Source organism: Oryctolagus cuniculus, chromosome 4 (assembly GCF_964237555.1).
Source record: "Oryctolagus cuniculus chromosome 4, mOryCun1.1, whole genome shotgun sequence".
NCBI lineage: Eukaryota > Metazoa > Chordata > Mammalia > Lagomorpha > Leporidae > Oryctolagus > Oryctolagus cuniculus.
In genome coordinates, this window is record NC_091435.1 from 164,628,779 (window position 1) to 164,656,120 (window position 27,342).

The 27,342-nt window shown below is 37.9% G+C and overlaps 1 protein-coding gene across 4 annotated transcripts in view; it reads left to right on the top strand.

Annotated features, from left to right (window-relative positions):
• The window catches only part of CMC1 (C-X9-C motif containing 1), a 73,503-nt gene that overhangs the window by 17,979 nt on the left and 28,182 nt on the right, over positions 1–27,342 (top strand). For 3 of the 4 annotated variants that reach the window (XM_008266086.4, XM_051858907.2, XM_070072883.1), the window contains one exon: positions 1,951–2,040. The exons of the other annotated variant lie outside the window; for it this stretch is intronic. In XM_008266086.4, coding sequence (XP_008264308.1) covers positions 1,951–2,040 — 90 coding nt within the window. The remainder of the gene's footprint in view (positions 1–1,950; positions 2,041–27,342) is intronic. 4 annotated transcript variants of the gene reach the window in all.

Genomic DNA, 27,342 nt, shown 5'->3' on the forward strand with positions numbered 1-27,342 from the left:
GCTGCGGCCGGCGCACTGCGCTGATCCGAAGCCAGGAGCCAGGTGCTTCTTCCTGGTCTCCCATGCAGGTGCAGGGCCCAAGCACTTGGGCCATCCTCCACTGCCCTCCCGGGCCACAGCAGAGCTGGACTGGAAGAAGAGTGACCGGGACTAGAACCAGGGGTGCCGGCGCCACAGGCGGAGGATTAGCCTATTGAGCCGCGGCGCTGGCCTAATTATACTTTAAAATCGTACTCCTTTTACTCATTTAACCTCTTAGGAATTGGTTACTTTAATAAGAATTTGTTCTTTTGTGTGCCTTTCTTCAAATCTGGATGACTCTTGGTCGTTCTGTGCTGACTTTATTTGCTTTTTTGAGATATTTTGAAAATATCCATGATCAGTGGATAGCTGCCTGCATCTGGAAGATGGTGGGTGCAATAGAGTACCAGGAGGAGCCTAGGATTCCCTGTCTACCTGGGTGTCACTGGATACTGTGAAACATCCTGATCCTTTGGGGATAGATTGCAGTATTTACGTCTTTTACCCATGTTCTGAAGGCAGCACAGGAGGTGACTGACTCCTACTCAAATATTTCCACCTCCTAAGATTCCTCCAGGGAAGTTTCCTGGCTCCCCATGTTTGCTGCTTCTCGGCACGAAGCACCCACCTTTGGCATCGGTTTTTTTCCTCAGTATTCTATGGAGTATGATTACCTCTGAATCTGCCATTTGTCCTTCTGTGGTTCCTTGTCACTTTGGGTTCACTGAGGACGCTTGCTGCTTGTTTAACACTCAATTTAAAAAGCGGGTATGATTCTGGAGCAGGTGACCAGTCTGCCATTTTAGTCTCATTGTCGAAGTTAAGTGTAGGAATCCCGTGTGCTTTGTTTTGTGTATGGATCTGTAGTTTCGCTTTTTCTTCTGCCAGCTCTTTCTTATTACGAGGTAGAAGAAGTACTTGTATGTCTTTTAATCTCAAATATCTTCACCTATTCTGGGATCTCAGTATTGGTGAAAATCCTTTTTTGTGTATTAATAAGGAAATGATTTATTTTTGACAAGGTTACATGGAAGATATTATAAGTACAAATATTGAAATAAAGTTTGTGGAAAGTTTTAGAAAGGTATTGCCTGTATTCCTAACATTTTTGTATTGTATATAAAAAGGTATTTTGAATGATTTTCAGTGAATGCAATAAGCATAATTTTATCAAGTTGTGAAAAATTCGGGTTTTGGGGGCCTGCATTGTGGCATAGCTGGTTAAGCTGCCACCTGTGATGGCAGCATGCCACATAAGAGCTGGTTCGTGTCCTGGCTACTCCACTTCTGATCTAGCTCCCTGCTAATGCTCCTGGGAAAGCAGCACAAGGTGGCCCACATGCTTGGGTTCCTGGTAACGACATGGAAGACTCAGATGGAGTTGCAGGCTCCTAGCTTCAGCCAGGCCCAACCCCAGTTCTTGTGTGATTTGGAAAGTAAGCCAGCAGAGAGAAGATCTCTGTAACTCTGCCTTTAAGATAGATAATTAAATCTTTTTTTCTTAAATCAACTTTTTATTATGTTTACATAGATTTATTTATTTGAAAGAGTTAGAGAGTCAGAGACAGAGAGAGAGAGGTCTTCTATCCGCTGGTTCACTCCTCAGATGGCTGCAACGGCTGGAGCGGTGCCGATCCGAAGCCAGGAGCGTCTTCTGGTTCTCACGTGGGTGCAGAGGCCCAATGCCTTGGGCCATCTTCCACTGCTTTCCCAGGCCATAGCAGAGAGCTGGACAGCAAGTGGAGCAGCCAGGACTTGACCAGGTGCCCATATGGGATGCTGGAACTGCAGACCAGGGCTTTAAGCTGTCGCAGCACAGCACCGATCTGTACATAGGCTTTAAGTGAACCGAGTGCTTACTTTTTATTTAATCTCTTGGCTTACTTGGTTCTTTACTGTATTAAAGAACCTGTTTTTTTCTTTTTCCAGAGCAGCATCTCAGACATGTTGAAAAAGACGTTTTGATTCCTAAAATAATGAGAGAGAAGGCCAAAGAGAGGTGTTCTGAACAAGTTCAAGGTAGGATTCCAATATTCATAAAGATCAAATTCATTTTTAATAATATGATCTGAATTTAATCCTTTGCCTCAGAGTCAAGTAGTCAGTGAATTAACATGTATGAATTGCTTCTCACCCTTTCACTGAGATACCAGTATGTCAGCTTTCAGAACTTCCAGGCTGTGTTTAATACATTTACAATTTAAAAATATTTCCTCAAATTACTAGTAAAAATCCATTTTTTCCCAGAAGTACAGTTAGATATAGAGAAAAACTTGGTGTATGTATTTTGGAGAAATGAGTTTCTGATAATTTTTGACAGGGAAATAAGTATCATCAAGCCAACTATGTGCCTGTTTGTCATCTATCAACATATTCCTATATATATTCTAGTATGATTTTCTTTAATGTCATCGTCTATTAATGGAATCCCAGTAGGACTTAAATGAGTCTGGGTCTTTTTTGTTTTGCTTTGCTTTCTAAGTAGATGATTCTCACGTAAATGTATGTCGTAGGCACCCACATAAACTTGTTTTCTTGGAAAATGTTTTTAACATGAAATATTCCTACACGTCTGGGGACATATTAATTAGTATGTAACGTTCCAGCAAAAACATAAACAAAGCAGTCTAAGGTAAAAATGAGTCCGTCTGTGGTACCTCTATATGATAAGTAGTTAGAAAAGCAGATGAAAGAATACTGTAGGAATAAATGCCTTTTAAAAAGAAATCTGTCTTGGATTGGCCATCAAAGTAGCAACATTGAGCTGATGCAGGCTGTTGCGCTAACTCCCCTTAGCTTTCCTATGCAGTCAGTCATCTGTTGAGGGGGTGCAGGGATTCTTAGTGAGGGTGGTGGGCACTGCAGGCGTGTCTGCAGCAGGGCCAGTCTGTGTCAACTCTAGTTCCAGGACTGTGTCAAACATTCGGATACTAAGAACATTTCTGTCACCTTCTGTTTCCCACCCTTTAGAGATGACCTTTCCAATTGATGTATGGAGGCAATAAAATAAGAGTAATTCTGTAGACTCGCCATCGTGTGATGGTCATCTGTGTTAAATGACTTCTTATGAACTATTCAACTTCTAAATCCATTCATAAATTAGTAATTTAAGACAAATAATTACTCAGTGTTATTCTTGCTCTCACGGTGAATTAGTTGTTTAATTGGAGTACTTTCCCTCTAACCCCACCCCTGGCACCTGCAGGCAAGGTTCAGTGCACATCTGGCGTTGGCAGGTGTCGTGCTGATCGTCTCAAGTGGTAATCCTCCACTGCCTCAGATTTTTAAAGTGCGGATATATATCCTCATTCAGGTGAGGGAGGGTAAAACTTAAAGAAAAGAAAGCTACAGTGTTAAATTAACTACCAGGAAGATTTACTTATAACTTTAGACAGATATATCAGTAGGAAGTTGTATTTGTGCTGCTTTTTAATGCATTATTCTCATTGAGGATGAAAGGAAATTAGCTAACTCAATTATAGACTTACTGACATGATTCAGATGAAAATGCAAAATGGTTGTATATGGCTTTGGGTTTTAGAATGCCTTTACCTTTAGAGAGTGATATTTTGCTTTTGGTCTTTGAAATAATAGAGAATTACTTCAAAATATTTGTGTTGTGTAACTACTTATAATGGTACAGAAAAAGTCTAATTTTCACTTCATCAGATGTTGTTGAGGATGTTGACATGGTTAAATTTTTAGCTTTTTAAAAATATGCTTACAGTCTCTGAATACTGAAAGCATCCAAAAAACCCAAAATTCGTTTGGATTATTTCATTGCATTTGAGCTTATCATAATGTATGCTATAATTGATTTTTGAATATTTGAATTTCTTATCTAGTATTGATTTTTTTTAGGCCATATGGTTCAAAACAGTGTTTCAGAATCTAAAATGGATTATTTCATAAAGGAATACTAAATCCTTAATATCCTCTCTGTTTAACCATGTGAATTAGGAAAGACTACATTACTGTTGCTCAAGCATCAGAAGAAAGCTGCATTTAAACTGAACAATAAGACATTTAGAATCAAGATAACCCTATTGTGGTTTATTTCCTGTTTAGCTTTTGCTTTATTAAATAATTAGAGGATTTTTACACAATCATTATACATGCTGATTGTATGGGTCTTGGGTAAAGATATAGGAATTTTAATAAGAGATCTTACTTTGTGCTAAATTCCTGAAACATTATTTAGGAAAGCTTTTCATTTGATTTTTGTGTGTATGTGTCATTTCAACCCAGCTGATCATAAGAATTGGGTCACACTGCCAGCAACTTAGGTTTGTGAAGGGAATGGAACAGCTTTTCCAGGGACAAAGAGAAATGAAATCACTTTCAATGAAAGAAAGATGCCTCATTATAGTCACCCACAGCATTTATTGACAGCCACACTTCCTATTAACAAGGAGCATTTAACTAAGAGTTTGGCTGTTGGATCTTTGGACTTGATCTAATTTGCTAGCATTAATTAGTTTCTTTTGAGCACAGACACTTGGTGCTCACAGCTATAGATTTGGAGGGCTAATTAGGATAGAAAATTGAACAGAATGGGGTAAAGCATTAACCTTCAACCATTACCAGCTGGGACACTGATAAAGACCACAGAGTCCAAATGCTCCCTATTGATGTGAAGAGTACCCTAATGAATATCAATTTCAGCCAGGTTGCTATATTCTTACTAGTTCTCTCTTCATTATAATTTTTTAACCAGCTTCCATGATGCCTCCATTATCTATACACTATTGGTTTTTATGTATATACTGATTACATAGTCTGAGCTGCACATTTCACCTAGTGTTTGAACACAATCAAAATTTGTCTTAAGCAACAGATAGCATGTAGAATGTTACATTATATACCCTATAACTTATAAAATTTAACTTTACTGATTCTAATTCTACAGTGAATTTGTACAACTTACAGTAGCTGTACCACCTTAATATAATGAAAACTACAACTTTTTGACAGTTAAGCAGTGTTGTTATTATTAACCTGGGATCAACCTGAGAATCTTTTTCTTTATAGATGAGGTTTTAAGGATGTAAGATAAAATATTAAAGTTTGTGTTTGTTTTTAAAGAGAAAAATAGTGTATAACTCCTTTTCTCAATTCATAGATTTGAAATGTCTGATCTTACTGTTGTGGAAACTTTGATAAGATTATGAACTCTATAATCAAAAAAGTTAATTTAACCACAAACTTCAACTTTACGCTGTTCTTTGCCAGTGATGGTACTGGCAGTGAGTAAGTGCCACTAGAATAAATGACTAAAATACACTGGTAGACATTAACACAATGAATGCTGAGTACATTGGGAATGGAACTGAAGGAAAATTCTAGAATGGTTAGATCTTTTACTCCCTCCTACTTTGCTCATTTCCCAAAGCCAAGACAGAAATCTCCTCCTACCAGTAGTGGTGATGGAACATCATTCTTGGATTTGGGAGTTTCCAACCTGTGTTTTAGGGAGATAACTTGATAAGCTATGCAACCGCTTTCAACTTGATTGTTGCACCTGTTTGACTTTACTAATCTGATGTTTTATATTTTTTGTTATTAGTGTTTTCATGTTTTTAAGATGTAGTCCTGGTCATAAATATTGGTAAAGTATGCATTCAAGTATTAAAAGTTTCTCTTCTGGAAGTAGAAATTCCATAAAGGGAAGAGTCATTGAATTGCTTTTATAAAAATTGCTTATTTCTTTTATTTTTTGAAATGCATAGTTGACATTTAATAAAAACTGTTGAATTATGATATTTGCTTTAAAACCAAGAGCCTGCTTCTGTTTATGCCATGAAAAATCAAGACCAAAAAAGTGCTATGTCATCAGAAATGGCTTAGAATGTTTAGTCTTTCTTCCTGACTTTTATCCCTTGGGTCTTTTTTTTTTTTAAGATTTTTTTTTTTTTTTAATTTATTTGAAAGAGTAACAGAGAGAGGTAGAGACAGAGAGAAGTCTTCCATCCTCTGGGTCACTCCCCACATGGCTGCAACGGCAGGAGCTGCACCGATCCGAAGCCAGGAGCTTCTTCCAGGTCTCCCATGTGGGTGCAGGGGCCCAAGGACTTGGGCCATCTTCTACTGCTTTCCCAGGCCATAGCAGAGAGCTGGATCAGAAGAGGAGCAACCAGGACTAGAACTGGTGTCCATATGGGGTGCTGGCGCTTCCGGCTAGGGCTTTTACCCGCTGCGCCACAGCACTGCCTTGGGTCTTCTTTTAATGAATCCTTTGTGTTGCAGTCTTTTTGATCTTTAGACTAATAAGTGGGGTATAGTTCTAAATGAATTAAGTAGAGTAGGAGGAAGTATGAATAAATTGTTTCTTTGAAAATCACGGTGCCATAGTTAGATGACGCAGAAGCTTGATAAAATGCCTGCACTCTTCTGTCAGATAAACTTGACTCACATTGGATTTTTCCAAATTCCAAAGACAGATGAATAGAAAAAAAAAATAACACGGGATAGTCTTGGAAAAGTTGGCAGGAAGAGAACTATCAAAACATCATTAACAGAAATTGGAGGATTACAGAATTTGCATAGTCATAATCATCAGTCTTCTATCCAGCTGTTTCTTGAACCTGTCAAAAGCTTTCTCTTTGTTTTTGTACCATCATTATTGTGTATATTTTTGTCGTTAACCGGTTCACTGATATTAACATTGAAGTAAAACTACAACACATCTGTAGATTTGTTTGGATATATTAAGAGGATGATACATATAATCACCGACTATGATATCTGTTATGTATAAGCTAAGTTTGTACTCTAAGAGATTGACATAAGGTACAGTTTCTGCTCTTTGGACTTAAATTGCACTGTCAAGGATCTCCAGGACCACCCCTAGACTTGGTGACTTATTGGAAAGACTCAGCACTTAGTCATACTCATGGCTAAGATTTAATACAATAAAACATATACACAGCACAATCAACAAAGGGGAAAGGCACATAGGACAAAGTTGAGAGGAATCCGGATGCAGGCTTCCAGGAATACTTTTAATTGAGTCACTTATGTGCTTATTCCTCCCAGACTGAAATGCAGCAGGTGGGAAATGTTGTCCACCAGTATAGTTCCTTGGAGACTTCGTTCCCGGAGTGTTAACTGCCAGTTGATCTGCATGGGCACCCTCTGGCTAACACACTGGAATTTCAGATTCCCAGGAGAAAAGCAGGTGTTCAGCATGATCACTTTGTTTACACAAACTTTTTGGGCACAGTGAGCTACTTTTATCAGTTTATGGTGGGGATACTCCTGAAATTCAAGTTCTCGGATGCCGGCTAAGGGCTAACCCTTACAAGCTGGCATTGCTAAGGATTTGGCAGTGTCATGCCTATTACAGTAACTGTTTTCTGCACATGGACATAATAAAAGTTAATTACTAGTAAGTACTTAAGTTTGTTTCTGAGGCCTGATGCTATGTCAGTGAAATCGTAATAGACCTATATCAATCACAAATACAGCTGAATTATTTTCATTGATGCAGTGGTTCTCTGTTACATTTGTTCAATCATACCCCATTATCAGGTTTAGTAGTTTAATATGAAGGTCTTGTTTCTAATAACAGGACAGTTTGCAATAAAATATGTGTAATAGAACATAAATACCCTGAAATAAAATGGCTAGGTTTCTTTTCAGAGAAAGGTGTAGTGTATTTTAGTTTAAGAAATGAAATCTTTAAATGTTAAGTTTAATTGACTAGAGTAGGACAGAATGAATATACTGTTTTAGACAATTTGTGCAATTCATCTTTGAAGATGTACTTGTGAAAAGTCTACACTGGCCGGCGCCACGGCTCAAATAGGCTAATCCTCCACCTAGCGGCACCGGCACACCGGGTTCTAGTCCTGGTCTGGGCTCTGGATTCTGTCCCGGTTGCCCCTCTTCCAGGCCAGCTCTCTGCTGTGGCCCGGGAGTGCAGTGGAGGATGGCCCAAGTGCTTGGGCCCTGCACCCCATGGGAGACCAGGAGAAGCACCTGGCTCCTGGCTTCGGATCAGCACAGTGCGCTGGACGCGGCGGCCATTGGAGGGTAAACCAATGGCAAAAGGAAGACCTTTCTCTCTGTCTCTCTCTCTCTCTCTCACTGTCCACTCTGCCTGTAAAAAAAAAAATCTACACTGAACAAAAAATTGCATGGTTTTAAGCTTAAAATATTAGTGCATATTATAAAATAGAATGTAGCTCTTTGCTAGTACTTCATTAACAGGTTTTTATTCTGGTATTCCTAGATATCAACTTTCAATTATTTTCTTGTAATAGACTTAAATCCTTTCATCTTATGAGAAATTAATCCAAAATTAAATATGGTCTTTAAACAGCACTGAGCACTTGTATATAAAATCCAAGTACAAGATCACACTTCACTTAAACTACCTGACGAATCTCCAGTTTTAATTGGCATTCTTTCTAGGTGATCAGAGCCTGTCTCTGGTAAACTGTTTGCAAATACCACAGATAATAATTCTATTTTGACTGGAATACATTCCAATAAGAATCTTCTATGTCTGCTAGATAAATAATAAAGAAGGCAGTTTCATACAAAACTCGGATTTATTAGAATGGTAGATTTTGAGCCAGTTAAAAAGTAGGTAGTCCTTTTTTGAGTGGTGGGGCAGGAATTTGCTTTGAATTGTAATGTGTAAAACAGATAAAGGCAGTATTTTATTAATGTTGCTACATTTAAAAAATCCATACATGAAAGTAATATATTTTTATGAAGGACATTTTTAATTAGAAGTTAAAGAGCATAATTGTAATCCAATATGTATGTCCTTTCAGTTTTTTTGTGGTTTTCTTTTTTGGAGGTATGTAAAAGTATGGAATAAATCCTAAATGACATATAAAGAGATAGTTCTAAATAGTACTGATTTCTTATTTATTCAGATTTCCAGAATTCTGTTCAGTTAAATAGAAGTTAGAGATTTTACTCTAAGGCCCATGAACAAGTGTATTTGTTACTGTATTTTCTTTTAAGATTTGTTTTATTTATTTGAAAGTTAGGTCTTCCATCCACTGGTTCACTCCCCAAATGCCTGCAACCACTGGAGCTAAGCTGATCCGAAGCTAGAAGCCAGGAGTTTCTTCCAGGTCTCCCGCATGGGTGCAGGGGCCCAAAGACTTGGGCCATCCCCCACTGCTTTCCCAGGTGCATTAGCAGGGAGCTTGAACAGAAGTGGAGCAGCCAGGACTCGAACCGGTGCCCATATGGGATACCAGTGCTGCAGGCTGGGGCTTTAACCTGCTGCGCCACAGTGTGGCCCCGTTATCACATTTTGATATATTGCTTCAATTGTATTAGCATTTGTTATTTGCATATATTTTAGTGTTAGTCAATTATTACATTTCTAAAATTCTTTTATGAAGGACATTAATTTTGACTCATTTGAGCACTTGAGTGAAACCTTGAGTTTGTGTGGAATGTAGTTAATTCTGGTATACTTACTGTGCACAGTGAATAAAACAGACCAGTAACTTTGCAGTTTTGGACCTTACCTCTCACTAGGTGTAAGGGAGTAAATAGTAAACATTTTAAGTAACTAATTGCTCTGGAGGAAATAATATTGAGTGTGGGCAGTGCTGTATAGGAATGGGAGTGTGGCTTTTAATAAGGGGGCCAGTGTAGGCTCTTCCGGAATAACATCTGGACAAAATTCATGAAGGGGATAGACAGTTACCCATGAGAAGAATCGTCTGGGTGGAAGAAATAGCACTGCATAGGTTCAAGGGATGAAAAGGTTCACTGTGGAAAGGATGGAATGAATGAGGGATAGTGAAAAGGGGGGGGCTCGGCAAAGAGATCGGAGGCACAATCATTTATGATCTTGTAAGTACTGAGGACTTCTGGGTACCCAAGAGAAATGGAAAGACAAAGATGACTGAACAATGCAGGGAGACTGAGTCTGACTTACAAGATAGTACTTGCTGCTGTGTCAAGAATAGATAGGGGCCGGAGTTGTGGCATGGTGGATAAAGCTGCTACCTGCAATGCTGCCCTCCCAAATGGGCCCCAGTTCACGTCCCAGTTGTTCCACTTCCGATCCAACACTTTGCTGCTGGCCTGGGAAAAGCAATGGAAGATGGCCCAAGTGTTTGGGCCTCTGCTACCCAGGTGGGAGACTCAGATGAAGCTCCTGGCTCCTGATTTTGGTCTGGCCCAGCTCTGGCCATTGCGGCCATCTGGGAAGTCAGCAAGCGAATGAAGATTTCCTCCTCTGTCTCCCTCTTTCTCTAACTCTGACTTTCAAATAAAAAACCTTGAAGAGGCCAGCGCCTTGGCTCACTTGGCTAATCCTCTGCCTGCGGCACCGGCACCCCGGGGTCTAGTCCTGGTTGGGGCGCCAGTTCTGTCTCGGTGGCTCCTCTTCCAGTCCAACTCTCTGGTGTGGCTGGGAAGGCAGTGGAAGATTGGCCCAAGTGCTTGGGCCCCGCACCCACATGGGAGACCAGGAGGAAGCCTCTGGCTCCTGGCTTCGGATCTGTGCAGTGCGCTGGCCCATGGCAGCCGTTTGGGGGATGACCAATGGAAGGAAGACCTTTCTCTCTGCCTCTCTCACTGTCTAACTCTGCCTGTCACCCAAAAAAAAAAAAAACCCAACAAACAAACAAAAAACAACCTTGAAGAAAAAGATGGAATTGGGGGCAAGGGCAAGGGCAGAATCACAGACAGTAGTAAGGTTGTGATTGAGATTATCCAAGTAACAAATTCTTGTGTATTAGAATGGTGGTAGCTGTGAATTGGAGGTAATAAGAATGGGCACATGTGGGATATATTTTGAAGGTTGAGGCAATGGAAGATGATGGCTCTATTCATCTTAACAAGTAAAACAATGGAGTTACAACTAGCAGAGACGAGGAAGATGTGTGTAGAGACATTGTATTTTATGTGGTTTTTTTCTTGGTTGTGGATCAGAAGTTTAGTTTTGGACATGTTAGCTTTGATATTATCAGACATTTAAATTTAAAACTGTTTTATTAGATTATATTAAAAGTTAACAAAGGGAGACAAAGGAATAGGATATACAGTTGTAGTTTAATTGTGTGTAAACAGCTTGAGTTCTGTTAGTGTACAACCAGAACATGTGTTCCACTTTGACAGTGGTAGATTAAAAACTTACTTTTGTTCCTTGGTTTTCTTTAAGATTGCACCTAGATTACTTTTTATGACAAACCGTAACTACACAGATAGGTTAATTCAACAACAAACTATCCTTCAGTATTATTGAACAGTATTTCACATAGTACTTGTTTTGGTGCTATAGCTTAACATGTACAAACAACAGGACATTTATGCATTAAAAATACATTAATATTCACATAGCATAATAATTTGAATTACCTGTTAAATATGAAATAAAATAGTATGGGTAATGAATAGTTGATTTGGTTTTATTGTTAGTGAATATGAGCATTCTCATAGCCTATGTAAAGCATTAAAATAGATCATATAATTGTAATTGTAACAATGATAGAAATGCATATAGGAAAATACATTCAATATTTAATAAGTGTCTGGAAATATGGGAGGAAAATGATGGATTAAAGACTGTTGTATAGTTTTCTTCATAGTCTCCAAAATGAAAACATTTTACCTTCTTTAAAACTTCATATCCTACATGTACAGATCATAAGTGTGTAATTTGGTGAACTGCGACAGAGCAATTAAACCTTTGTAACCATCATTGAAGTCAAGAAATAGAAATTATTGTAAATCAGTCTTCTTTGTGTTCCCTCCCAGTCACTACCCTTTCTATCTCCAAAAGTCAATACCATTTTGACTGCAAACTTCATAGATAAGTTCTGAGTTTTGTAACTTATGTGGACCCCTATAGTGTGTGCTTTTCTGTCTGACTTATATACTCAGCATAATGTTGTTAGATGCATTCATGTGTTTGCATGTTACAGTAGCTAACTTCATTTATATTGTCATGTAAATACTATTCTATGAATATCCTAGAATTTATTCATCCAGTATACTGGGATGGACTATTAGATTATTTTCAGTTTTTGTACAAATAATGCCTCTGTAAACATTCATGTTCATGTCTTTTGGTATCCACTTGTATGCATTTTAGTTAAAATCCCACCAAGAATGAGGTTGTTGGGTCATAGAATGTATGTAATTTCAGTTTCAGTAGATACTTTAAAAAATTTTGAAAACTATTTAACATTAACTAAAGAGAATGTGAGAAGATGGATTATGAATGATTTTAATTTTCATAGTATTTAAAATGTCTTCCATAATGAACGTGCATTCTATAAAAAATTACAGTATTGTAAAATATAAAAATAAAGTTTTGGTATATCATCTTCCATAAACATAATAGGAAGAAAGATCACAAAGTAGGAGGATATATTTATAATATATATGCCAAAGATTTGAAAACCTAAGTGTATAAAGACTCTTATAGGTAAGGAAATGATGAATACCCACTATGAAAAATGAACTGAGTTGCTGGCAAACTATGTATTAAACACAAATTGCAAATGACACCCTATATAATCTACAACCTTGCTATGATTTAAAAATTTATAAGAAGTTCTGCTTCTGTCATGGCATGTTACCGCTATCATACAAGGCCTTCTGCAGAAAACAATGATAACCTATGAGTAGATGAAGAAAAGCAATCTAAAGGCATTCATTAGATGATAAAGAGCAGACAGATGTCATAGGGAGTTCATCAAACATTGAAGAGAAAAGAACCGCATGTATTTGCCCTGTAGGGTGACAGGTACTTTGATAAACAACACAAAACCATTCAATCTTGTCTTGAAGATCCAGGACAGGATTTGGTGTAAGGCTGGCTCTGGAAACTGTGTACATAGGTGCAAAGTAAATTAAATAGAGAAAACAGAACCCAAACTTTTTATGTCATATTCACAATACAATGCAGGATCACTCAGTGTGCAGAGAAACAGGCAAACTGATAAATTCTCAAACCAACAGAGGGCTAACTTTGAGATAACTTGAATGTTGGTTTTAGCAGAGAAAGATTTTAAAGCAGCTGTTATAATTGCTAAAGAATGTAAAAGAAAAATGATTGAAATGAATCAGAACACAAGAATTCTTAACAGAATTTGACCCAAATGGAAATTCTGGAACTAGAAAATACAATGTCTTATGTATAAAGAAAGGAAATTCCAGGAGTCTTAAACCTAAAGATAGAACACACAGATATGGCCAATCTAAAGAACAGTTAGAAAAAAAATTTAAAAACTTGAACAGAACCTCAGGAACTTGATAACTTAAGGACAAACTTCTAGTAATTGGAGTGGCAAACCTACCAGAATGGCTGCAGTTAGGAACACTGACATCATTGAACATGCAAATGCCCGTGAATTAGTAGCTTAATCTAGGAGAAATGAAATGTACATACTCAAAGGTCTGTACAGTAACACTTTATTCATAATAGCCAAAAATCGACAAAAGTCCAGGTTACTGTTAAAGGAGAAGCTGTAAATTATCATAAAGGATATTTTCATACAATGGATTACTTTTCAGTAAAATGGAACAAACTATTTTGCTATATAACAGCTGAGAGGAATTTCAAAACAATTGTCCTAGGTGAAATATAAAATAAGTGCATACTTTTAAAAAAAATATTTATTTGAAAGAGAGGCAGAGACAGAATCTTCCTTTCACTGGTTCACTCCCTAAATGGCTGCAACCGTCAGAGCTGAGCCAATCTGAAGCCAGGAGCATCTTCTGGGTCTCTCACACAGGTGCAGGGGCCCAAGCACTGGGCCATCCTCCCCTGCTTTCCCAGGCACATTAGCAGGAGCTGGATCAGAAGTGGAGCAGCTGGGGCTCGAACCGGTGCCCATATGGGATGCTGGCTGTAGCCTGGAGCTTTAACACACTGTGCCACAGTGTCATCCCTGTGCAATCAGGGTAGGGTGTGAACATGTGCCTTGGCAGGTGTGACAAGTGAATCCTGGGAAGGTGAGCATATCAAATTGACAGTTAAATGTCATTGTGCAGGGATCAAGAGTTCCAGCTCATCATACCTAGCTAGCTTCCTACTTATTCCACATCAACAGGATTTCATTCTTTTTTATGGCTGATTAATATTCTGTTATGGAAATATAACACAATTTATTCATTTATCTGATGATAACTTAGGTGCTCCTTAAAATTTTCAGTTTTTTAAATAGTATTGCCTTTTAAGTTTGCTAGTGTTTCTTTTAAAAGTTTATTGAATGCCTATTACATTTTTCACATTGTGAGAAATGCTGTAGAGGCAGAGTAGAATCTCAAAACTTGCTGTTAAATACAACATTGTGTGGGTGATGAGAGACAAACCAGGCACATAAAATAGTTATAACATTGAACAGTTAAAATTAAATACCTGTATATTCATTTAGAGAAAATAAAATTCAGTGAATGCTAATTCAGGAAGATGAGACTTAATGAAATGTATGGGTATCAGATAGATCTCAAGATATGGCTAATAATTTGGGTACCTATAGGGAAGCTAGAAAAACATTTCATTTCCACTAAACTAGGACCTTTTTGCTTTTTACTTATTAAACTTTTTAGTGAAGTATTGAGCCTTTTTGCTATAATGTAAATTTAAAGCGTTATCTCAAAAACTAAAGGTGGGGAGGGAGGAAGGGAATATTATGTTCTTAGAATTGTATCTGCCAATCACATTGAATCTGTTAAAAACTAAAATTAAAAAAAAATTTAACAATTTCAGACCCTAGGCTCAGGATTGAAGGCTCAGAGGCGAGTGAGAATGGACATAGTTTGTTTATATAGTAGAAAGGAAATTGGCTTTAGGAAACCAGTGGTGTGTTGAGGGGATAATGGCAAATAAAGACTGGGAATAAGGCTGATTTTGGAGTCCCTTAAAAACCTGAGAGAGGGAGAGTGTTAAGATGTCTGCGTCCCATATTGCAGTAGCTGGGTTCAGTTCCCAGCTGGCTTCAGGAATGACTCAAGTAATTAGGTTCCTGCCACATATAGAGGAGAGATCTAGATGTGTTTCAGCTTCTGTCCTTAGCCATCGACAGGGGGCATTTGGGGGAGTGAACCAGTAGATGGGTCTCTCTGTCTCTCAACTGTGTGTGTGGGGGGGGATGTCTGCCTCCTAAATAAATGTAGGGGGAAAGTGACCCCTGAAGCACAAGTGCAGTTTGGATCTCTAGTAAGGAATCAGCATCTGACATGTGTCCTTTGATCCCCCTCCCTTCATTTCCCCCTCCTTTCTTTCTCCCTTCCCAGAAACAGTTTATACAAATAGGATTTGCAAAATAATACAAGATACCTTGGCAGATTGCTCTCTAAATTTTGGATTTCTTTATGCTTTTAATTAAGAACTTAGAAGCTGTGGTTCATTGACAGTGGCCTACAGCGGTGTTTGTCAGAGCTAAAAGGACACCCCGTCTCAGACTGCTGTCGCAAAACTCCTGACATTTATTAAAGTGTCAGGCTGCAGTAGGAAGATGCACATTGACTGCAGTGTAGTGTTTCTTCAGAGTTCATTGTGAAAAAGTCTTTGTTCCTGTTTCTACAGCTAACAGAAGGTATATATTATTCCTTATATTCTCTAGAGAAATTGATTCTATGTTTCTCAGGTTTTTAAATTAAACATTTTTAAGTCCCTAAAGCTTAAGAAAAGCCTTCTTTGGTATAAGAATGGCTAAGCAGCTGAACAGCAACTTACAGATAAATTCTCTTAATTTAATGGTGATTGACTTCTGCTTATACAACCTCAGAGTTCATACTGTCAGGCTGCCTTTTTTCCCCACTAATCAACCCCATTAGTTTTACTCTACTGTATTTTTTCTTAGGTTAGTACATATATATTTTAACTTTTATTTAATGAATATAAATTTCCAAAGTACAGTTTATGGATTACAACAGCTTCCCCCCCCAACTTCCCTCCAACCTGCAACCCTCTCCTCTCCCGCTCCCTCTCCCCGTCCATTCACATCAAGATTCATTTTCAATTCTCTTTATATACAGAAGATCAGTTTAGTATATATTTCAACAGTTTGCACCCAGACAGAAACACAAAGTGTAAAATACTGTTTGAGTACTAGTTATAGCATTAATTCACAATGTACAACACATTAAGGACAGAGATCCTACATGAGGAGTAAGTACGCAGTGACTCCTGTTGTTGACTTAACAATTGACACTCTTGTTTATAGCGTCAATAATCACCTTAGTCTCTTGTCATGGGTTCCAAAGCTATGGAAGCCTTTTGAGTTTGCCAACTCCAATCTTATTTAGACAAGGCCATGGTCAAAGTAGAAGTTCTCTCCTCCCTTCAGAGAAAGGTACCTCCTTCTTTGATGACCTGTTCTTTCCACTGGGATCTCACTTGCAGAGATCTTTAATACTCTCATGGGCTCTTCAGCCAGATCCGAATGCCTTAAGGGCTGATTCTGAGGCCAGAGTGCTGTTTAGGACATCTGCTATTCTATGAGTCTGCTGTGTATCCTGCTTCCCATGTTGGATCGTTCTCTCCCTTTTTTTTCTATCAGTTAGTATTAGCAGACACTAGTCTTGTTTATGTGATCCCCTTGACTCTTAGACCTATCAGAATGATCAGTTGTGAACTGAAATTGATCACTGGGACTAGTGAGATGGCATTGGTACATGCCACCTTCATGGGATTGTATTGGGATTCCCCTGGCACATTTCTAACTCCACCATTTGGGGCAAGTCCGGTTGAGCATGCCCCAAATTGTACATCTCCTCCCTCTCTGATTCCCACTCTTATATTTAACAGGGATCACTTTTCAGTTAAATTTCAACACCTAAGAATAAATGTGTATTAATTAAAGAGTTCAACCAATAGTATTAAGTAGAACAAAAAAATACTAAGAGGGATAACGTATTAAGTTGTTCATGAACAGTAAGAACAAGGGCTCATCAAGTCACTATTTCTCATAGTGTTCATTTCACTTTAACAGGTTTCCTTTTTGGTGCTCAGTTAGTTGCCACCGATCAGGGAGAACGTATTATATTTGTCCCTCTGGGACTGGCTTATTTCACTCAGCATAATATTTTCCAGATTCCTCCATCTTGTTGTAAATGACCAGATTTCATTGTTTTTTATTGCTGTATAGTATTCTATAGAGTACGTGTCCCATAATTTCCTTATCCAGTCTACTGTTGATGGGCATTTAGGTTGATTCCAGGTCTTAGCTATTGTGAATTAAGCTACAATAAACATTAAGGTGCAGACAGCTTGTTTCTTTGCCAATTTAATTTCCTTTGGGTAAATTCCAAGGAGTGGGATGGCTGGGTTGTATGGTAGGTTATATTCAGGTTTCTGAGGAATCTCCAGACTGACTTCCATAGTGGCTTTACCAGTTTGCATTTCCACCAACAGTGGGTTAGTGTCCTTTTTCCCCACATCCTCGCCAGCATCTGTTGTTGGTAGATTTCTGAATGTGAGCCATTCTCACCAGGGTGAGGTGAAACCTCATTGTGGTTTTGATTTGCATTTCCCTAATTGCTAGTGATCCTGAACATTTTTTCATGTGCCTGTTGGCCATTTGGATTTCCTCTTTTGAAAAATGTCTGTTGAGGTCCTTGGCCCATCTCGTAAGTGAGTTGTTTGTTTTGTTTTTGTGGAGTTTCTTGATCTCTTTGTAGATTCTGGTTACTAATCCTTTATCTGTAGCATAGTTTACAAATATTTTTTCCCATTCTGTCAGTTGCCTCTTCACTCTCCTGACTGTTTCTTTTGCAGTACAGAAACTTTCCAGTTTGATGCAATCCCAATTGTTAATTTCGGCTTTGACTGCCTGTGCTTCCAGGGTCTTTTCAAGAAGTCTTTGCCCATGCCTATATCTTGCAGGGTTTCTCCAATGTTCTCTAATAATTTGATGGTGTCGGGTTGTAGATTTAGATCTTTAATCCATGTTGAGTAGATTTTTGTGTAAGGTGAAAGGTAGGGGGTCTTGCTTCATGCTTCTGCACGTGGAAATCCAATTTTCTCAGCACCATTTATTGAATAGACTGTACTTGCTCCAGGAATTGGTTTTAGATCCTTGATCAAATATAAGTTGGCTGTAGATGTTTGCATTGATTTCTGGTGTTTCTATTCTGTTCCATTGGTCTATCCATCTGTTTCTGTACCAGTACAATGCTGTTTTGATTACAACTGCCCTGTAGTATGTCCTGAAATCTGGTATTGTGATTCCTCTGGCTTTGTTTCTGTTGTACAAGATTGCTTTAGCTATTCGAGGTCTCCTGTGCCTCCATATGAATTTCAGCATCATTTTTTCCAGATCTGAGAAGAATGTCTTTGGTATTTTGATTGGCATCACATTGAATGTGTAACTGAATGGACATTTTGATGATATTGATTCTTCCAATCCATGAGCATGGAAGATTTTTCCATTTCTTGGTATCCTTTTCTATTTCTTTAAGATTTTGTAATTCTCATTGTAGAGATCTTTGATGTCTTTGGTTATTTTGATTGTTTTTGTGGCTACTGTGAATGGGATTGATCTTAGCAGTTCTTTCTCAGCCATGGCATTGTCTGTGTATACAAAGGCTGTTGATTTTTGTGCATTGATTTTATATCCTGCTACTTTGCCAAACTCTTCTATGATTTCCAATAGTCTATTGGAGTTCTTTGGATCCCCTAAATAAAGAACCATATCATCTGCAAAGAGGGATAGCTTGAGTTCTTCCTTCCCAATTTGTATCCCTTTAATTTCTTTTTCTTGTGTAATGGCTCTGGCTAAAATTCTACATTGTATTGTAATAACTTGTCTTTACCTTTAAAATGCATAAGTAATTTATGTTGAACTTTCTCATCTTATTGCTTCTTTACCACAACCTTATAACTTCGGTGCTAATGACAGCCAAACTCAAAAACATAGAACAGTTCTAACTTTGAATCTGTATTATTACATGTCTTGTCTTGTTTCAGATATCTTTACCATCAAAGCTTAAGAAAAGTCTGATTTGAGAAGACTAAAGTAGACTTATTGGGACATATCTTTCTACAAGATCACCAGGGCATCATACACAAGTTCAGCTTATTCTTGACTTTCTGAACGTCTATTTTTTAGAAAGTATTTCCATAGTTCAACCCCACATTTACACTTCCCTGGTCAGTGGCATTGGCAGAGAACCAAGTGTTGCATACATTTAAAGGGATGGGCAGACTCCTTAATTGGCATCTCTTCCAATGTGATATATGTAAAATACTGTGCAATTGGTTAGCCTTAGGTCAGGTTAATATCAAGTATATGATGAGAACATGGTTAGAACCCAGTTCTCTGAAATAACATTGTCTCACTATTTTAGTTTGGATCTTTGTATTTTTTTAATGATTTATTTACTTATTTGAAAAGCAGAGTGACAGAGAAGGGAAGAACGATCTATCCATTGGTTCACTCCCTAAGTGGCCTCAACAGCCAGAAGTGGGCCAGGCTGAAGCCAGGAGTTCTATCTGAGTCTCCCGTGTAGGTGTCAGAGACAAGCGTTTATACCATCTAACACCGCCTTCTCAAGCTCATTAGCAGAAAGCTGGATTGTAAGTAGAGTAACTGTGACTTGAACTGTCACTCCAGTGTGGGATGCCAGCATCACGAGCAGTAGCTTACCCTCGTGCACCATACTACCTGTCCTGATCCGTGAGTTTTTTTTTATAGAGATTTTATTTCCATTCTGAGTTTCTAGGTAACAATAGCCTTTTACCTGGTCTCATCTTTATTACAGGAGGAGAAACAGTTCTACTCCAACTCAGTACTTAGCGATGCAGTTACAGTTATAGCCCTTGCTTGGTCTTCTCATCACTCTGCTGCAAACTGAACTAGACCAGTAAATTCGAAACCTGTAAAAGAAGCTGGACATTAACTGAACTCTAGATTGTGTCAGGATTTATTATAAAATTAAATATTGTTATTTTCTGTGTTTTGCCTATCTCCATTTTATGCCTAGCTCATAAAATTCAAACTTTTGAAAATGACAGTTTCTGGGATGGACGTTCAGTCACAGAAGCTTAGACTGCTGCTTAGCACCCTCATATCACATATCACTGCCTGGATTGAGTCCCACTTCCATTTCTGATGCAGCTTCTTACTAATGTGCTTTGGAACAGCAAATGGCCCAAATGCATGGGTTCCTGCAACCATGTAGGAGACCTGGATTAAGTCCCTGGCTCCTGGCTTTGGTCTGACCCAGTTGCAGGCATTTGTGGGGTGAACCAGTGGATAGAAGATCTGTCTTTCCCTCTTCCTCTGTCACTCTGCCTGTCAAATAAATCAACAATAAATACTCTTTTAAAAAAAGAAAATTATGATTTCTGATCTTATTAAAGTATGACTAGCCATACTTTTTGGTATACCAGTGTGAAAAATCTATCCAGTTACTTTGATTTTGTCCTCAGAAAACTGTGTTGATAAAGTCAACTTATATGGTTGCATATATTAAGGAGCTCTTTAACTGAGAACCATGGGTTAGTAATGAAATTTAATCTGTTTACTCAGTGTGTCAATGATTAACATGTCAGGCAGTTTCTTCTGTGTTCTTTTTCTCCAAACCTCTGTGGTCAAATATATTTAGATGATGAGATTAAAGTTTTCAGAGTCTTACAGTTGGAAGAACCATTACTTTGCTCTCTTGATTGAAGTACATTTGATTTTCATCCCTCAGACTAGATTGATAGCCTTCAACCTTCACTACACATCTGAATTTTCTGAATTTATTATAAATTTATTATAACAGGGGCCAGCACCATGACGCAGCAGATTAATCCTCTGCCTGCGGTGCCAGCATCCCATATGGGCACCAGTTCCAGTCCTGGTTGCTTCTCTTCCAATCCAGCTCTCTGCTGTGGCCCGGGCAGGCAGTGGAGGATGGTCCGAGTCCTTGGGCCCTTGCACCCACATGAGAGGCCAGGAGGAAGCACCTGGTTCCTGGCTTTGGATTGGCGCAGCTCCAGCCGTTGCAGCTAATTGGGGAATGAACCAAGGGAAGGAAGACCTTTACATTTCTCCCTCTCACTGTCTGTAACTCTACCTCTCAAATAAATAAAATCTTTAAAAAAATAAATTTATTATAACAAGTCAAGAGATTTATTATATTTATATATTTTATATATTTATATTTCATATATTATATATATTATAACAAGCACAAGTTTTTCTCTACAAGGAGAGGGAACAGTATATATTTTTCAAAGCTCCCAAGGTGAATTAAATGTTTAAGAAATAATGAGGAGGCCAGCCCTGTGGTGTAGTGGGTTAAAGCCCAGACCTGCAGTGCTGGCATCCCACATGAGCGCCAGTTCAAGTCCCGTCTGCTCCACTACCAATCCAGCTCCCTACTGATGTGCCTGGGAAAGGAGTGGAGGATGGCCCACATGCTTGGGCCCCTGCACCCAGGTGGGAGACCGGAAGAAGCTCCTGGCTTCTTGCTTCAGATCGGCTTAACTCCAGCCGTTGTGGCCATTTGGGGAGTGAACCAGCAGATGGACGATCTCTCTCTGTCTCTACCTCTCTTTGTAACTCTGTCTTTCAAATAAATAAAATAAATCCTAAAAAGAATGATTAGCCTAAGGAATATAATTTCTACTTAAATCTGCACAGAGCAGCAGAATTTATGGATTTAACTCATTTTTCGTAACTTTATATAATTAATTACCTAGAACATGCTTTTGCATAGAAAGTCTTAATTTTTCGGTTGTGTTATTTGTTGCTTTTGGTTTTTGTGTGCTATTTTTGTGTGCTATTTATTTTATTTGTGTGCTATATTTTATTTTATTAATTTATTTGTGTACTATATTTATTTTTTCACCTTTATCTTCCATCTTGTAGATTGAACTCCAAATTATCTATACTGGCCTTCAAGTTCTTTTCGAGTGAGCCAAGGATTCTTAGCTCTCTGGAGGAAATGATGAACCTACATGTGCTCTTGCTTCCTTAAGCCTTGACCTCTTTTTTATTCTGTAAACTCTACGGCTACTCTCATTTATGACCTTATAGCCAACCAACTTCACCCACCCTGACACCTTGTCCTTTCTCTACTATATTCCATCAGTGTCTTCTATGATTTCTGAAATTTCATAGATGTTAATCCAAATGAGCAGAGGTTGATTTGTGATCACTTGAGATTCCTGAATATAAGGTGAATAATTAGTTTATAAATTTAGTGAAGAAAATTACTGTGGTGGGGGAGTCTTAGCCTGCATGTTCATGTGTTCTCTGTCCTCACCAAAATGATGTTTCTGTCAGCACAGTGGATAAGGAAGGAAAGGCTTGCGTGGTTGTACCTATGTACACATTTCATTCAACAGCTATGTATCGACAGTTTCACCTTTGTTTGAGATTGAGTACATATTTTAGAATAAATAGAGGCACTTATGCACTCAAATGGGAGTTTTTATAGAATTGGGGTTGTTTTCAAAAACATGGCTTTAAAAATCATCAAATTATTATTATAATCCTATATTACCCAGGGAGATTCCCAGCTGTTTGTTAGGCTACCTGCTAATATATATATTTTAGACTTGTTTTCTCAGCTTTTGAGATTTTTTAAAAGGGGAGAAACTAAAATACCATTGTTGTATATTGGCAGCTTTGCTAGCTAATTTTTGCTATTGAAACACAAACACTATTTTGCTATGTCAGTATTTTGTGTGGGTCTGTTTGAATATCAAAACTTACACCTCTAAAGTAAATTGAAAATAGATCTCAGTAAAAAATAAGAGTTGGAATAAGAGAGGGAGGAGAAGGGGGGGAGTATGGGTGGGAGGGTGTGTACAGTGGGAAGAATCACCATGTTCCTAAAGTTGTAATTATGAGTTGTATGAAGTTTGTTACTGTAAAGCTGTATAGTTCTGCATACATTCCTATGGACTTACTTCTAATTGTACAGTTTAAAAACTTGCCATGGGACCCCAAATCCCTTTAAGCTGGGTAGTAAAAATACCATCTGAAGTGTTAAAGGGATCATATGGATAAGAATAAGTGTCTGTAATAATAATAGAATTAAAAAGGATTAAAAAGGAGTGAATGTTCCAACATGGGACGCAGTCCTGCACAGCAGACTTATAGAATGACAGTCACTTTAAGTTGCATGCAGACCTCAGAATTAGCCCCATAAGGCATTCTGGTCTGGCTGAACAGCCCACGAGAGCATTTAAGACATGGAAAGCCAAGACACTGTGGCAAAAATTGTCCTACATGAAGGACCTCCATGGATGAGGCCCCAGTAGAAAGAAGCAGTCATTAAAGGAGGAGGTGCTTTCCTCTAAAGGGAGGAGAGAACTTCTACTTTGCTTATGGCCTTGTCAAGTTAGTGGATCCAAAAGGCTTCCATAGCCTTGGCAGCTCATGTCAAGAGCCTCGGGTGATCACTTATGTCATACGTAAGAGTGTTAATTGTTAAATTAACAACAGGAGTCACTGTGCACCAACTTCCCATGCAGGACCTCTGTCCTCAGAGTTTTAATTTAATGTCTAAATGCTCGCAAAATCTTTCATTTTTGGGTGCTGCTTTAAAAATTAAGTTTCTAAAACGATATTAACTTCAAGATGCAATGACTTTGAACAACCCTTGTCTTAACTGTTGAGCAGGTTTTTTTTTTCTTCATGCAAATTGTTGAACTCTTAGTATAGAGTTGGTTTTCTGTCTATAAAGTTAATAAAAAATCGATGTTAGTGGAGAATGGGACTGGGAATGGGAGAGGGAGAAGAGGAGTGGGAGTGTGGGTGGGAAGGCCGGTATGGTGGCAAGAATCACTATATTCCTAACTTGTACTTATGAAATGCATGAAGTTTGTATTCCTTAAATAAAAGCTTTCTTCCGGGGCGGGGGGGGACAACTTATCTCAGGAAATAGGAAGTAGCTTAGGACAGTGGGGAAACTTCTTGATATTTTTGACACTAAAGGAACTTTTGTTTTCATGTAATGAGTGAGTTATACTAGATAGTTTATGTAGGGTTAATTGTGATTGAAATTGGATTTTTTTTCTCTTACAATATGGACATGTCTCTTAATGAATGTAAAGTTATGCAGAGTATTTATATTAGCGGTCTTGTTAAATATGTGTTTCCTGTCTCTTAACTGATCCTTACAGTGTTAGCATTCAAATATTCCTTGTTGTTCAGGAATATGTTTGTATCATAGTCTTCATCTTTGAGTAATTGTTAAGGAATGTACTCCAGATTGGTATTTTTCATTAGTGGATGAAATGTATCAGGTTTCTTCTTTCTACTTTCATCTTAAAGAAGAAGTTCCAAGGTGTAAGGAAACAGATCATGGCATCTATAGACTGGTAAGGAAATGAAGTATGCTGTGAAGTTAAAACTGAAGCTCAGTTGCCCTCTAGGGGTCCAGTTTTAATACAACACATGGAGAATTAATTGAGCTCTTTTGGGGCTGGGGTAGATCTGCTGAAAGAGAAGCTCTGTTTTTTGTTTTTTTTTTTTTTTTAAATTTTCTGGTACAGTGTGACTGATTAACAAAAGCTGATTTTTATTATTTATTGCAAATCAGCATATCCTACTTCTAAAACTACAGAAAGTTAAATATCCTTTTGTTTATCTGTTTTTAAAGTCAGGGTACCTGTGTCAGAACAATCCAGCCATTGGGACAGTTTCAAGAGTTATTTGGTGACAACTCTCAGGTTCTTTTTGTTTTTATTTAATGTTTATTATTTTTATTTTCATCTACTTGAAAAAGGAGAGATCTACTCCTAATGTCTGCAGTAGCCAGGGCTGGGCCAGGCTGAAGTGGTGGAACCCCAAACTCTTGGGGTTCCCCACGTGGGTGTTAGGGTCCCAAATACTTTGACCATTGTCTGCTGCCTCCCAGAATGCATTAGGAGGAAGCTAATTTTTTTCCATTGTTGAAAATATTATTTAGACTTTGACTTGCAGAATTGATAAATATGGAGTTTATTTTATATGCAGATATTTCAAATAGTTTTGAGTACTCAAGTACATTTTTTCATCTTTCTTTAAGATTTATTGTTTATTTGAAAGATTTAGAAAAGGAAAGCTTCCATCTACTGGCTCACTATCCAGATTGCTGTAATGGCTGGAGCTGGGCTGACCAGGAGCCAGGAGCTCCTTCTGGGTCTCTTTTGTGGGTACAGGGACCCAAGGTCTTGGACTATCTTCCTCTGCTTTCCCAGGTGCATTAGCAGGGAGCTGGATTGGAAGTAGAATAGCCAGGACTCTACCTGGTACCTATATGGCATGATGGCACTGCAGGCTGTGGCTTTACTCACTAAGCCACCGTCCCAGCCCCTCAAGTACATTTCTGTATCAAATATGAGAATTCACAAGGTTACTGATACACTTTAAAAAGATTTGCATATTGTGATAATACATGTTCTTTTAGCCTCTGAAGGATGCTATGTCTTCATTTCTTTTAATGTACAGTATTTTTTTTCCTCCGTATAGTTATATTGAACTTTTTTATCTTTTCTCATGATTATGGAAAAATCTCCATAGTTAATGATTAGAATCCTTATTTATTATTTATAATTTAGTTTAAAAATTCAGGATTTATCAATTACTATCTGAAAATCATTGAATTTTGATACATATTAAATATTAAGTTGGCTGTGATTAAATAAAATTTAAAAATCATTCTCTTAGTAGTATTAGCCACACTTTATTTATTTATTTATTTTGACAGGCAGAGTGGATAGTGAGAGAGAGAGAGAGAAAGGTCTTCCTTTTGCCCTCCAATGGACGCCACAGCTGGCGCGCTGCGGCCGGCGCACTGCGCTGATCCGATGGCAGGAGCCAGGTGCTTCTCCTGGTCTCCCATGGGGTGCAGGGCCCAAGCACTTGGGCCATCCTCCACTGCACTCCCTGGCCATAGCAGAGAGCTAGCCTGGAAGAGGGGCAACTGGGACAGAATCCTGTACCCCGACTGGGACTAGAACCCGGTGTGCTGGCACCGCTAGGTGGAGGATTAGCCTAGTGAGCCGCTTTAAATGGTCAGTAGCTACACATGGCCACCACATTTGGCGCTGCAGACATCAATCATTTCTGTAAATTGTAGAAAATTCTCTTGCATGGCTTTAGTGTAGAAATATGCAGCAGCATCTTTGCTGTTTCTAAAACCATCTCAGTGTTGGCAGTTTCCTGTGTAAGATGGCTAGAAATATAATAACATTGTACTCATCTCTGTTATCTTTTATCAAAAGAATATTTTGGGGACAACTAAAATTGATCACACATGAAGTGATTTCGATTTTGTTCATCTTGAAGATCAGCATATATTTCTCATTGTGAGCCAAGTTATTTCAAATAGCTTAAAGAAAATTATACACTATTGAAATATGAAAATACATTTACTTTATCTCCATCTTGTGGTCAAAATCTATGGAAATGTTTCTATTAATACAATTACAGCTTGTTTATCTTTACATTGCCTTAACCTCTGCTGTTTCCTATTACTGTAAATATAGCATTAAGTGTTTATGTAGAAAGTTTTGGGTCTTAGTCAAGGAGCCAATTAAAAAGACTTTGAGGTTTTATGGTTACTATCAAAGAGGAATCCAGAACTATGACTGCCACATTCTGAATGTGTGTTGGAATACTAAAACATTTTATTCATGGTTGAGAGGGAAAAAATGGAAAAGATTTAGTTGTTTACTTGAAAATGTAGCTTTGTGTTATTAAAGAGGATTATGATGAATATGCTTATGTGATAAATCTTTAAAGTTTGATAATCTATTTTGTATTGATTATAATAGATTTTGAAATAATGTTTATTTCTACAATTTCTAGTTTTTAAATGAAGTCACAGTCCTTTAATGGAAAATTGTGATTGTAAGATTATTTTGGAAATAACAAAATTAATATTATAACACTTAGACTGTAAATTGTAGCATTCTATACAATTGCCTAGTACTATTTATTTTAAAACATGTAATATAAAATATTTGGGATGACCATATCAAAAGTGTCAGAATGTATTTCAAATCAATTTGTATCACTTTTAATTTTGAAGATTTCTTTTCAACCAAATATTTTTAAAATTTTCAAATTTCATTGATTTTAGACTAATACAATCTACAAAGTAGTATTAAAGTTTTTATCTAGGAAAGTCAGTACTCTCAGAATTCTGAAATAATATTTTAGTTCTAAGAATTAGGAATTTTATGTAGCAAATAAACTTTAGCTAGGTTAGATATAAAGTTTTAAAAATGTGTTTTTTTTTTTTTTTTAAAGATTTATTATTTGAGAGGCAGAGAAAGAGGTCCTCCAGCTGCTGGTTCACTCCCCAAATGGCTGCAACGGCCAGAGCTGAGCTGATCTGAAGCCAGGAGCCAGGAGCTTCTTCCAGGTCTCCCATGGGGTGGCAAGAGCTAAAGCA